This window comes from Myotis yumanensis, unplaced genomic scaffold, assembly GCF_028538775.1.
Source record: "Myotis yumanensis isolate MYYU_CA2020_CCGP unplaced genomic scaffold, mMyoYum1.0.hap1 SCAF_10, whole genome shotgun sequence".
NCBI classification, from domain to species: domain Eukaryota; kingdom Metazoa; phylum Chordata; class Mammalia; order Chiroptera; family Vespertilionidae; genus Myotis; species Myotis yumanensis.
Genome location: NW_027223761.1, coordinates 20,382,122 through 20,396,213, shown reverse-complemented (window position 1 = coordinate 20,396,213; position 14,092 = coordinate 20,382,122). Strand labels below are relative to the sequence as shown.

The 14,092-nt window shown below is 47.2% G+C and overlaps 2 protein-coding genes across 8 annotated transcripts in view; one reads left to right on the top strand and one right to left on the bottom strand.

Annotated features, from left to right (window-relative positions):
• The window catches only part of STX3 (syntaxin 3), a 46,044-nt gene extending 43,559 nt beyond the window's left edge, over positions 1–2,485 (bottom strand). For all 6 annotated transcript variants that reach the window (XM_070428081.1, XM_070428083.1, XM_070428082.1 and 3 more), the window contains exon 1: positions 2,250–2,485. In XM_070428081.1, the coding sequence (XP_070284182.1) occupies positions 2,250–2,279 (30 nt within the window). In that variant the 5' untranslated portion in view covers positions 2,280–2,485. The remainder of the gene's footprint in view (positions 1–2,249) is intronic.
• Positions 2,486–13,966: 11,481 nt separating this feature from the next.
• PATL1 (PAT1 homolog 1, processing body mRNA decay factor) overlaps positions 13,967–14,092 on the top strand; it is a 38,492-nt gene continuing 38,366 nt past the window's right edge. For both annotated transcript variants that reach the window (XM_070428078.1, XM_070428077.1), the window contains exon 1: positions 13,967–14,074. In XM_070428078.1, the coding sequence (XP_070284179.1) occupies positions 14,060–14,074 (15 nt within the window). In that variant the 5' untranslated portion in view covers positions 13,967–14,059. The remainder of the gene's footprint in view (positions 14,075–14,092) is intronic.

Sequence of the window (14,092 nt, the reverse complement as noted above, 5' to 3'; positions counted from 1 at the left end):
TCGATCCCCAGTAAGGGGTGTGCAGAAGGCAGCCGATCAATGATTCCCTCTCATCATTGATGTTTCTATCTCTCTCTCCCTCTCCCTTCCTCTCTGAAATCAATAAAAATATAGTTGTTTTTTTAAAAGAAAATGACACAAAGGAACACAGTCACTAAGTGGCAGGGTCATAGCTAGACCCTTTGAACCTGCAGCCAAGTCCCACCCTTCTCTCTGCTCCAAAGCCCTAGAGCACCTGTTATTTCAGAACTGCAATCCCATAATAACTGCATTTCCCTAACAGCTGCACTGCCTACAGTCTCACTTTCACCACCCCCCAAGAGGTAAAGCAGGAAACAGCATTAGCTCCCTATTCCAGGGAGCAATACGGAAGCTTGAATTTATACTTGGAATTCAAAGCTTGGTGAAGATTCTTTGCTATTTGTTGACAATGGGCTATTGAAAGAGGCCATAGGGTATCTTCCTTTGGAGATGAATCCCTAACTAAGAAAGGGAAGGGAACCGCCTCTACCTGCTCTTCAGTTTGCACTGTTTTATGATGGCTGGGTGTGCTGACATGGGAAGACCTTCAAAACCATACTCCTCTTCCCTTTCTGCCTCCCCAACCAGCGTGCATCAGAAAAAGAGCCCCAGGATCACCAGCTCTGTGACCTGGGGCATCCCTCCTATTCAGGTTGAGCTCTAGTCTCCTCACCTACAAAAATAGTGGCACCTGGCCAGCGTGGCTCAGTGGTTGAGCTGTGATCTATGAACCAGAATGTCACAGTTTGATTCCTGGTCAGGGCATATGCCCAGGTTTTGGGCTCAATCCCCAGTGTGGGGTGTGCAGGAGGCAGCCAATCAATGATTCTCACTCATCATTTTTGTTTCTCTCTCTCTCCCTTCCTCTCTGAAATCAATAAAAATATATATATTTTTAAAATAATGGCAATATACTCTGCCCTATGAGTAACCACTGTGAAGCTCAGACGACAGAAAGCAGGTAGGATGCAGAGTGACTCACTCCCACAACTGTCTCTTCCCTTCTCTTGCTTCCTCACTGACCTGCCTCCTCTGCTGCCCTACTACCTAGAGCAGGTGAAAGGTCATGAAGATCTCACCCAAGGGAGGGAAAAGGAAAACAATTGTGACATCATCCTATGAGTTCCTCACACTTGTATGAGGTCTCTAATTTTCCAAAGAGCCTTAACAATTAGTAGCATTATGTTTACCATTTCCTAGTCCCCTATGTGCCGCACACCACACAAGAGGGTTCTGCGTGCTCTCTTGGAGTTAGTCCTCACAACCACCCATTTTACAGATGACAATACTTCGACTCAGAAGTTAAGGGATAGACAGCTAGTACTCCTGCACAAGCTCCCATGTAGATGGGCTACTTTTGTCAAGAGCTAGATTTTTAATTCTATTCAGGCAGAGCCTGTGCCCAGGGCTTAGCACTAGACCTGTGCCTAAACTGCACCCAATAATGATTTGTCGAATGAGTCTGTGAATATCTGACTCAAAAACCTATTATGCTTTAAAACACTTCTCTATATTAAGTCTCATTATGTCATTTCATCTCAAAACAAATCTCTAAGGCATGATCATCCCACTTGACAGATAAGGAAAGAGTGGCTGGAAAGAGTAAGTAGCCTAAGATTTTACAGCCTTTGTGCAGCAAGGCTGGAGGCGGGCTACCTTCAGATCCTTTGCCCCCGCCACAGCTGTCCTGGGGGCCCTGGGGGAATTAATAATTATAGACCGCCGGGGCTGGACCCATCTCCGCACTCACCAGCTCACAGCTCAGGAGGTCACCCCGGAGCCCTGAGCTGCTCCCCGGGAGAGGGGGCAGGTGGGCCGGGCGTCCCTCAGGAGGGAAACAAGGGGAGGAGGGGGAGGCCAGTCCTGGGCGCAGTGCCAGGCAGCAGCGGGCACGAGGTGACCCCGATCCCAGAGAGAGCTCGTCCAGGCCCAAACACCCCCGCGGACCCCCGCTCCGGACTAACTCTGTCCAGCTTGGGGGTTAGAGGAGGGAGGGGAGGCTACAGGCTTCCAGGAAAATCGCAGTCCAGCGATGAATCACCGGCACATGATCCCGGTAGGGAGGGGAGGTGGGAATGGGCGCGGGATGTGGCCGCGGCTTGCGGAGCGCAGGCCTCGCGCGGCCCCCCTCCAGCCTGGACTCTGGGAGAGAAGGGAAGTCCCTCTCCCGCGCGGCTCCACCCTCCGCGGCCCCGGCCCGCCGGGCTCCCGGGGGCGGCGGGACTCACGGCCTTCAGCTGCTCCAGCCGGTCCTTCATCCTGGTGCCCCGGCGCCCGCGGCAGGTGAGCGCGTCCGCAGTGCGCGCGTCCCAGGAGAGCGGCCGGAAGTGGCGACCGGGCCGGGCCGGGAGTGGGAGGTGGAGGTGGGCGGCGGCGGCGGCCGGCTAGGAGGAGCGTCCGAGGCTACGGGAGGCTCGGCCGCGCCGCCCTCTCCGGCCCCGCCGGCGCCGCGCTCCAAATCCGGTTCTCCGGCCGGCGCCCGCTCGCAGTGCTGATCCGCCCGCGGCCCCGCCCCTTACCTGGGCCGCGCCCCGCGCTCCTCCTTAAAGGGGCCGTGCCCCGCCATCCTCGGCTACCCGAACTCCTCCTGCTCTGGCTCCCCGTCCCGCTAGGGAGCGGAGAAGTCTAGGAGGAGGACCGTGTGCCGGTAGGTCCCCGGCTGGGCGGAGAAGAGCGAGTAGGTCTATTTGACCTCAATTCCATTCGCTTCCATTCGATGGCCATTTGCTACCTGTGCCACGTTTTGTATTAGGATCCGGCCCTCAAAAGACTCATTCATTGCGGGACGGGGACAAAGTATCGTAGACAAAGAACTCTAACCCAGTGTGATTTCTGCTATAATGGGTGGGAGAGGGGCATTCTAATATCCTAATTGAACAGCTGATAGAAGGTGGTCCTAGAGCAGTGGTTCTCAACCTTCTGGCCCTTTAAATACAGTTCCTCATGTTGTGACCCAACCATAAAATTATTTTCGTTGCTACTTCATAACTGTAATGTTGCTACTGTTATGAATCGTAATGTAAATACCTGATATGCAGGATGGTCTTAGGCGACCCCTGTGAAAGGGTCGTTCGACCGCCAAAGGGGTCGCGACCCAAAGGTTGAGAACCGCTGTCCTAGAGGAAATAACTGGAAGTGAGACGCGAAAGGGCAGGCTGGAAGGAAGAATTCGGATTTCATGATGTTGGAGGTCGAGACCCTTCACAGACATGTTAAGCAGTTCAATGTTGAAGTCAGAACACCTGCCACTGACAATTTGTACAACTGGGAAATCACCATTTCTCCCCGGCGGGGGGGGGGGGGGGGGGGGGCTGTTTCCATATCTATAAATCAGGGATAATACCCACTGTGACAGAGGAGGAATGATTGATTGGTAAAGTATAGAGCAAGGTTGTAGGTAAAAAATATTTTTTATTGGGAAGTTTAAGTCGTTCTCGGTTCCTACGTGGTGCAGATTCCCAGGTGAGTTATACCTTCTGAAAAGGGGTGCGGTCTTCACACTATCCCCCTTCTTTGTTCTCTCTCCTTCCCTCCCCCTTCTCTCTTCCCTATTTGTCCTCCTTCTTGGGAATAACATACCCAGCAAGACTGGCTCTCCATAAATGGGACTGACAGTCTGACAGTCCGAAGATTCATTTCTCAAGTCAAGAAAAGAATCTGCTCTATGCATTCAGGTTAAAGGGCTGTAATATTTTTCGTAATTCTAACAGACTTTTGCCTTCTTCTGCTATCTCAGCGTGTGCTCCATGCTGATTTCATCGCCTCCCATAAACATACTTACAGTCCGTGAGTGGCCATGCTGTTTGAACCCTCTTTGGTCCTGAATGCTTCCTTCTACCCAGGTGTTAGCTAGGTGGAGTTTCCCATCTGTGGTACAAAAGGCGTCTGCGCCCCCTGGGGGCCATGCACAGAAAAACAGCGTAATTCAGAGATACAGGGTGTCCCCCAAAAATGTACTCACCCTTTAATAGCTGATAGATCAATTTTTGAAAATGAAATGTAAACACTGCCGTTATAATTAGTCAAAGTGAGTGTATACATTTTTGGGACACCCTATATATCCCACCTCCTCTTAATCTTTGTTGGGATAGCTAGGTCCCCACACCTCAGGAAAAGAGGGTCTCCTGACTCTAAACACAGAGTTTTGCCACAAAACAGCTGTCACTTGACATCACACAATCTATTTTCTCATCTTTCAAATAAGAGAGATGATCAAAACTAATGATTCCTATTCTTCAAGGTAAAAAATATAATGTATTCTTTATTTTCATTTGTAGCTTTGAAAGATGCTATATCCCTAAAAAAATATTCTTACTATGTAATAACAAATTTTATTTCCTCAAACTCAGATACAGAACACAGACTTGTGGTTGGAGAAAAGGAGCAAAATGGGTAAAAGTGATCAAGGGGCACAAACTTTCAATTATTAGATAAGTTAGTTCTGGGGATGTATAGCATGGTGACTATAGTTATCAATACTACATTGTATATTTGAAAGATGCTAAGAGAACAAGTTTCCACCATAAGAAAAAATATTGGCAGTGTGAGATGTGAGATGATAGCTGTTAACTAAATTTGTGGTAACCATTTTGCAATATATGTATATATCAAACCATTGTTACATGCTTTAAACTATTATGTCAATTATTGCTCCATAAAATTGAGGGGATGGTTTTTGGTTTCCTATGAGAGGATGTTTCCATGAAGAAGAAAAAAAAGACCTTTTGGTTAGCCTGTGTGGCCATACAGAGATAACTATATGATTTTCCTTCTTAAAACACTGAAAACTGTGTTCAAAGAGTCCTCTTAAGAACAAGTGGAGTGCCCTGACCAGTTTGACTCAGTGGCTAGAGCGTCGGCCTGTGGACTGAAGAGTCCCAGGTTCGATTCCGGTCAAGGGCATGTACCTTGGTTGCGGGCACATCCCCAGTAGGGGGTGTGCAGGAGGCAGCTGATGGATGTTTCTCTCTCATGAATGTTTCTAACTCTCTATCCCTCTCCCTTCCTCTCTATCCCTCTCCCTTCCTCTTTATCCCTCTCCCTTCCTCTCAATAAAATATATTTTAAAAAAAAGAACAAGTGGGGTCCAGGAACTCAGGAAACATCAGCAATTCTTTTATGATCACACTAGGGACCCAGTGCACGAATTCATGCACCTTAAAAGGAACTGTAGGCTGCGAGGCTGCGGTGGGCACAGGACGGGTCTCAGCCCATCCTCCACGCCCCCGCCCGGCCCCTCCCACTGTGGCCAGCAGCCCCACTCCCACTGCCGCCGCTCCCATGCACTGACGGCACTGGCCCCACTTGTACCCCCTGATGGCACAGAGCGATTGGGGCCAGCACCAGCAGCAGGTGCAAGTGGTGGCTGCTGCCCTGATCACCTCTCAGGAGCAAGTGGAGGTGGAGAAGCCCTGAGGGGCGATCGGGGCCGGTACCAGGAGCTGGCAGCAGGTGTGAGTACCAAGTGGGACCGCGGTGTACAAGAGCAAATAATTTTCAGTAACCGCCAGAAGCTCGCCTTGATGACAGCAACCAGTGCCCCACCTTGGTCTGGCGTCCCCGCTCACCTGCTCCACCATCCCACCACAGCCAACACCTGCCATGTTCCATGTGCACCCCCTGGTGGTCAGCGCACATCATAGCAACTGGTTGTTTGGTTGTTCCCCTGTTTGGCCTATTTGCATATTAGGAACACACACACACACACACACACACACACACATTCCATTGGAAGGTAGTTATATATTTTAAGCCTTCTTTAAGTAGGTATGAACTCTACTTAGTCAATTTTATCTTAATATTAAGATAGGAAGAAGTCTGGATTCCACCTGCTAGTTGTACACAAAAACCTGAAGAAAGTAAAGTAACTGCAAGGCATGGGACCTGAGCTAGTGGAGTCCCTGGACTGGTATGGAAAACCCTGATATTGAGGCCAAGTGAATTCTAGGGTCTCCACGTAGGTGAACAGTGACTTAAGGATCCAGGCTCAGTGTTCTCGCTGATGTATCTTCATATTTATGCCCCACAAGTGGTACTTGATTTTCCACCCACTGGGTCTTAGTGTAGCTGTTTTCCCATAAAACAGTCAGGATTCATTCAAGTGTTTGCATTTTGGTTATAAATATATCAGCCAACACTTAATTTCACCTTTACAAACAAACCAAAGGCAACTCCCGGACAAGCCCCCAAATATACTGGGCTGCATATCTGGCACTTCGGCCAGACGGGGCGCACTGTGCTGTCTGTTCCTAAAACACATAGATAGAAAGGTACTGACATCACGCCAGGCCTTGAGATATGGTCTCATGGCCCCTTCCTAGCATGCAGGCCTTCTTTCTCAGAAGGCCCGGAAGTCTCATTCCAAATTTGGGAGACAAAGGACTGGAAAAAGTATAAATAAAGAGAGTTTCCTCCATATTGGGGGCCCAGAATGTGAAAGACACATTTTTCTCTGGGCCTCCACAAAATTTAATAATAAAATGTAACTCCTGTAGTCGCTACTGCAGTTCAGCCTTTGCTTCAGCAGGGTGCTGTAGCTGTAGTCAGCTGGCCAGCTTAATAAAGCCTCTTAAATTTAAATTCTGAGTCCGTGGTCTATCTCGCTGAGTGAACTCATAACACTTGGACTTGGGGTTTCACTTCCTTCTCTCTCCACCCTGTAAGCCTATTTCTTTCCCAGTGGAGAAAAGAACTGAACCTCACCCCATCTAGACCGCCAGAGCTTGCTGTGAAACAGGTGAGACCACTTCTGGTTGGGGTACCTTGAGGCAGTATCTCCAGAGTGTGGTGTTTAGTACTGACATATCTCAGAGGGGAAGAGGGGGGAAGATGGGAAGAGATTAACCAAAGAACCTACATACATACTAGAGGCCCAGCATGCACAAAATTGTGCGAGTAGCTCACTTCTGCTTCTGCTTGCCTCAGCTGGCCGCCCCGCCCACTGCGAGAGCACTGCTCCTTTGGTCATGACGGCATTACAGCATCATGGCCACAGGCCTTTTATTAGTAGAGATATGCATAACCAGTGAACACAGATAATAGTGTGGTGAAGGCCTGTGGTGGGGCAGGGGCTGGGAGGAGGAGGGTAAAAGGGGGGAAATTCGAGGACATCTGTAATACTGTCAACAACAAAAAAAGATAAGGAAAGCTAGAGAATTAAAGGGAAGAGTCTTTCTGTCCTCCACAGCTATTGCTTCCCATGGCAGGAAGGATAGAGAATAACCAGGATGGAGAATAAAATCTCTGACTTGTAGTTTTGCCCCCTTACAATTTGTATGTTCTCTATGGCTGCATAACAAGTTGTCCTAAAACTGTGATTCAGGAATCCAGGTGCAGCTCAACTGAGTGCCTCTGTGTCAAGATCTCTCACAAGACTGCAGTGAAGGTGTTGGCTGGGGCTGCAGTCCTATTTCATGCCTGACTGGAAAAGGGTCTGTTTCTAAGGTTACTCACATGGCTGTTGGCAGGATTCAATCCTCAAGGGCTGTTGGACAGAGGGCCTTGGTTCTTTGCTCACTGGAGGCCACCCTCCTGGCTATGTGGGCCTCTCCATAAGGCAACCCACAAAATGGCAGCTGCCTTCCATCAGAGTGAGCAGGCAAGAGAGAAAGAGATAGAGAATGAGAAAAACAGAGAAAGAGATGGATGGAAGCCAACGTGTTTTTACCTAATCTTAGATGTGACATCCCATCGATTTTGCCATATTCTGTTCCTTAGAAGTGAGTCACTAGGCTCAACCCACAATCAAGAGAATGAAGACCAGGAGCTATCTAGAGGGCTGCCTGGTACACAGTTCAAATCCCAATTAATGCCAAAGTTATGCTATTTCACCTTTGCAGAGCTCTGCCCTCCCCCATATCTGACTTGGACAACTATGACCTATTCTTCAGGACTCCAAGATCCTCACCCACCAGGACTGAGTTAAGTGGCCCTTGAGCTGCCTCTATGATACCCTAGGCTTCTCCATCATAGCCTCCACCACACCAATTACAAGGGCATGGTCTGCCTCCTGCCCCTTCTGCAAGCTCTGTGCAGGCAGCAGCCTTGTCTCTTCTCCTCATTGATGTGGACCCAGACCTAAACTTAAGGCCAGAAATGTACCAGACACTTAGTATATGTGTACTAAACTTATTAACTGAATGTTCTTGTAAGATGGCTCCGTTTTCTCTTCTGATTAAAACTCCTCAGTTGGCTTTTTATTACAAAGAGTAGGGAGTCCAGACTCAGAATGGCTTTCAAATAACTCCCATGTATTGTCACTCCCTGACAATGTGTATCTCTCATATTGATGTTTCTCTCTGTATGTCTCTCCCTCTCCCTTCCACTCTCTCTAAAAAAAATCAATGGAAAAAAAATCCTTGAGGGAGGATTAACAACAAAAGAATCAATCAATTAAAAAAATAAAAATTGGGGTTTTATGTTTTATAGCCATTTAAATTTTATGGGTTTTTCTAAAATGCTTAAAGAATTTAAAGTCTTTGTATTTTACTTTATTTTTTTAATAAATCTTTATTGTTCAGATTATTACAGTTGTTCCTCTTTTTTCCCCCCATAGCTCCCCTCCACCCGGTTCCCACCCCAGCCCATGCCCTTCCCCCACCCCCCACTGTCCTTGTCCATAGGTGTAAGATTTTTGCCCTTCCCCCTGAGAATTGTCAGTCCACTCCCATTCTATGCCTCTGATTCTATTATATTCACCAGTTTATTCTGTTCATTAGATTTTTTATTCACTTGATTTTTGGATTCACTTGTTGATAGATATGTATTTGTTGTCCCTTTGTTGTTCATAATTTTTATCTTTACCTTTTTCTTCTTCCTCTCCTTAAAGAATACCCTTCAGCATTTCATATAATACTGGTTTGGCAGTGATGAACTCCTTTAGCTTTTTCTTATCTGTGAAGCTCTTTGTCTGACCTTCAATTTTATTTTATTTTATTTTTTTAATATATATTTTATTGATTTTTTACAGAGAGGAAGGGAGAGGGATAGAGAGTTAGAAACATCGATGAGAGAGAAACATCGATCAGCTGCCTCCTGCACACCCCACACTGGGGGTGTGCCCGCAACCAAGGTACATGCCCTTGACCGGAATCAAACCCGGGACCTTTCAGTCTGCAAGCCGACGCTCTATCCACTGAGCCAAACCCGTTACAGCAAGACCTTCAATTCTGAATGATAGCCTTGCTGGGGAGAGTAATCTTGGTTGTAGGTTCTTGGCATTCATCACTTTGAATATTTCTTGCCACTCCCTTCTGGCCTGCATAGTTTCTGTTGAGAAATCAGTTGACAGTTGTATGGGTACTCCCTTGTAGGTAACTAACTGTTTTTCTCTTGCTGCTTTTAAGATTCTCTCTTTGTCTTTTACCCTTGGCATTTTAATTATAATGTGTCTTGGTGTGGTCCTCTTTGGATTCCTCTTGTTTGGGGTTCTCTGCGCTTCCTGGACTTGTAAGTCTATTTCTTTCATCAGGGAAAAGTTTTCTGTCATTATTTATTCAAATAGGTTTCCAATATCTTGCTCTCTCTCTTCTTCTGGCACCCCCTTAATTCGGATGTTGATACACTTGAAATTGCCCCAGAGGCTCCTTACACTATCTTCATATTTTTGGATTCTTTTTTCTTTTTTCTTTTCCAGTTAGGTGTTTTTGCTTCTTTGCATTTCAAATCATTGACTTGATTCTTGGGATCCTCTAGTCTGCTGTTGGATCTCTGTATATTATTCTTTTTTAAAAAGTATGTATTTTTATTGATTTCAGAGAGGAAGGACGAGGGAGAGAGAGATAGAAACATCCATGATGAGAGAGAATCATTACTTGGCTGCCTCCTGCAAGTCCCCCACTGGGGATCGAGCCCACAACCCAGGCATGTGCCTTTGACCGGAATCGAACCTGGGACCTTTCAGTTCACAGGCCGATGCTCTCTCCACTGAGCCAAACCAGCTAGGGCTCTGTATATTATTCTTTATTTCAGTCAGTGTATGCTTAATTTCTGATTGGTCCTTTTTCATATCCTTGAGGGTCTCACTAAATTTCTCGGAGGTTTCTAGAAGATTCTTGAGTAACCCTATAACCGTGGTTTTGAACTCTAAATCCGCTAGTTTGCTTTCCTCCATTTCTGTCATTTGTGACATGTTTCTTTGTCTCTGCATTTTGGCTGCTTCCCTGTGTTGATAGAGTGGCCTTGTGTGGTAGGTTGTCCTATAGGGCCCAGTTGTTCAGTCTTCCCAATTACCTGGGTTGGACACTCTTGGTGTAACCCTTTGTGGGCTGTGTGCCCAGTCTTGTTGTAGTTAAGCCTTGATTGCTGTTTGGTATCACTGAGAGGAATTGACCTCCAGGCCAATTGGCTGTGAGGACCAGCTGTGTCTACAATGGGAGAACTTCTGTGTTGGAGACACCCTCATGGGGCAGGACTTTCTTCAGTGGGGCTTTGGTGCTCACTGAGTCTGCCCCTTGAGTGTGTCGCTTATGGATGTGAAGGGTTATAATCTGGTATGGTCTCACACTGACCACTGGGTACACTGACTCTTGGATCTCCAAGGGGGTGCAAAGTCAGCCAGTGCCTGAGGCCACCCAGCAGGCACTACAGAGACATCTGCAGATTCCTCCTCTTTGCTTGGGGTTTGGAAGTACCCAGATGAGGCCCAGCTGTGAGGTAATGCAGGCTGCTACTGCCGGGCCTTGGACCTTCTTTTGGAAGCTTTGGAGCTCTCTGACCCAGCTGCAGTTTGTTAGGTTTTAGGTAGCACAAGGACAGGCTGCTGCAAAAGCTGCTGTGCACAGCTTGGGTGGGGTTGTAAATTAGGTGGGGCAGGATCTCAGGGAATCACCAGGGCGGAGCAAACAGCAATGGCTGCCAGTCAACCCTGCTCCAGAGAGGTCCCCGGGTCTCTGTGTCCCGCAGCCCCATGCAGAAACAATGATCGCTGCGAGCACCTCTGAGAGAAAGCCACCCTCGTGTTCCGGCCCGATGCCAGACAGTCCAGTTTCTCCCTGTATGAGTCTGGGTCCCCAGAGTCTCGCTTGAAACTGGAGTTCAGAGCAATCAGGATCTTGTATCTCCCTCCTGATTGAAAAATACAACAGCACACCCAGTTGCCAGCCTGTTTCATGCGTGCCTTTGCACCTCCACACCTCCTACCAGTCTCAATGTGTTTTTTCTTTCCTTCTAGTTGTAGAACTTCCACTCAGCCAGCTTTCCCGTGGTTCTGGATGATATTTGTTTTGTCTTTTAGTTGTAGTTTTGATGTGGTTGTGAGAGGCAGCAAGTACAGGTGTTTACCTATGCCGTCATCTTGATTGTCTCCCTGTATTTTACTTTATATATGTAGAAAATATTTTTAGTTTGTCAATGATTATATTTTTCATTATGAAATTTGGTATCCAAATTTTGCTTTGTGATTTTCATAGTAATTAAATTCTGAAATTTTATCCTGAAATCATACAAATATTCCCCTACATTTTGTTCTTGCTTTATGTGTAAAATTTTACATAAAACTTAACATTCTGGAATTTATTCCGGTGTAAGCTATGCTATAAGGATTTAACTTTTTGCCCCAAATAAGTAACCAATTATTTCAGCATAATTTTTAAATCACATTTCCTTTATCTATTGAATTGAGATGTCATCTTTGTCATATATAAATGAACTTTTATGCTAAGTTGTTTATTGCTTACTCTGTTCTGTAAGTCAATCTGTATATTCCCACACCAATACCTCCTTATTTACAAGTATTTTATAATCACTTACATCATAATATTAGAATCTATTTTTCCATAAATTTGCCATGATTAAAACAAACAGGCCTTCTTTCAAACAGGGCTGTGGTGGTTTTAAAATATGTCCATAAATTTTTGTTACCCCTTCCTTTATAAAGATCTCCTTATACCCTTCGATTTGAATATGGACTGTACTTAATAACTTATTGCTAACAAATAGAATGTGGAAGAAGTGATACATATGACTTCTGAATCCCAGTCATAAGAGATATTTTGACCTCACTCTGGGAGAAGCTGCCATGTCCTGAGGACAATCAAGAAACCCTATAGAGCCCTAGCCAGTTTGGCTTAGTGGATAGAGCATTGGTCCTCAGACTGAAGGGTCTCAGTTCCATTCCAGTCAAGGGCACATCCCTTGGTTGCAGGCTGCATCCTGGTCAAGGTGCATCCCAGTCCAGCGAGTACAGGAGGCAACCCATTGATGTGTCTCTCTCACATCAATGTTTCTTTCTCTCTGTCTATCCCTCTCCCTTCCACTCTCTCTAAAAATCAATGGAAAAACATCCTCAGGTGAGGATTAACAACAATAACAAAAACAGGCAACTGGCAAGATTCAACCAAGGGCTATAGTTTGCCAACCCTTGGTTCATAGGGCACCAATTGTTTGAAACTTGAGGTTACCTAGCGCTCCATGCACACTTGCAAACCAATTAATTACCATCTTATCCTTGGCCTGTTCCACTTCTTTAAGGTTCAGGCCCAGCACATGTAAACATTTGCTTTTGTTAAATTGTCACAGGATTAACAGATTCGGTGTTTGGAATCAGACAAATCTCAGTTGCCAGCTTTGCCACTTGCCACTAGGTGGTTTGGGACAAATTACTTAACATCTCTAATCCTCAGATTCCTTATCTAAAGAGTACCTACGTCATAGGGTTGGCACAAGGAAAGATTCAGTGAGATAGTCCATCTAAAACACCTAGCAGAGTGCCAGGCAAACTTCAATCAGTAGTAGTAGTATTGGAATCATCCTGCCATTGAACCACTACTCTGTAAGGCAAGTATCATTAAACTCATTTTACAAAGAAATTAAGGCTCAAACTTGTTTACATAGCTTTCCCAAAACTGATAGCCAGTGACACAAAGCACTGATTCACACCCAGAAGAACTTTATTTCCAACAGGCTCTTATTAATCCAACCACACTAACAGGAAAGGAATTTACTGTATGCCACTCCAAGGCGAGCCTGCATTTTAAGACACCCAGAGAAAGGAGTTGCGAAATGCACAAGAACTCATTCTTCGCGGTGCAAGTTTAGTCCTTGGGGGGAAGAGAGAATTTCTTGAGCTCTAAGGCTGCAAGGGCACGGGAAGTACTATCGGCAGTTACAAACAACCAAGATTTCTGAAACCAGTGTGCGGAGGCTTATAATCTGGACACTCTTTTCGAGCTTTGATCCTCTAAGGAGGTGGTGTCACCCGGCCACGCACTCAGCCTGGCGCTTCTCAGCCTCTATGACCTTGCTGCCCCCGGCGGCGCTGCCCTTTTTGGCTCTAGCGCTCCACGTGCCTGGAGCGCCTGGCGCCTAAAAATATCGCCCTGGTGGAACCTCCCGGAACATGCCTTCGGCTTTTTAAAAACGGGGCGCCATCGCCACTTTGAGACACATAAATAAATCACTGCCCAGACCTGCTGTTAACTCAGCGGGTGATGTGCCGCAGAAAGTGGCGACGAATTCAGCCCCTTTGGATGACGTGAACGTTTCCATTTTCTTCCCCCTCCACTTGGCGGGTAGCATATATCATCAGGGCCGCCAAGTAGCCCAAAGACTGTGTTGGGCGTTAGAAAAAATAGCCCAGGAATCTCCCTTTCTTCCAGCTCAGACTAAGCTTGGAACTCTTCAAAGCCATAGCCTGTGACAATCACAAGGGTTTTCTCCGCCCTAAGTGATGGAAAACTCGTGACTGTGACCCGAGGGTTGGGCGGGCACAGAGAAACCGGGGCGGAGCTGCAAGTCGCCATGCGAGGAAGCCCCCGACCGGCTGCGCGTGCGCAATCTCACACCACGGGACCTCCTTCCCGCCGCGGAGTGTAGGAAACCGGACGCCAAATCTGTCCCCGCGCAGACGCCGCCCGGCGCAGAGCGGAGTGGCCGCCCTCCCTGAGGCGCGCCTGCGCACGTCCCCACGCACGCTCCGGCGTACGGCGGCGGCCGGGGGTCGCGAGCCGGTGGAGGACCCGCGCGCGGAGGAGCCCGGGGAGTCAACTCTTCTTCCCTCCCTTCCCCATTCCCCTCCCCGCTCCCTCCCCCCTCCCCAAGAATGTTCCGCTACGAGGTGAGCTGTGGCGACCGG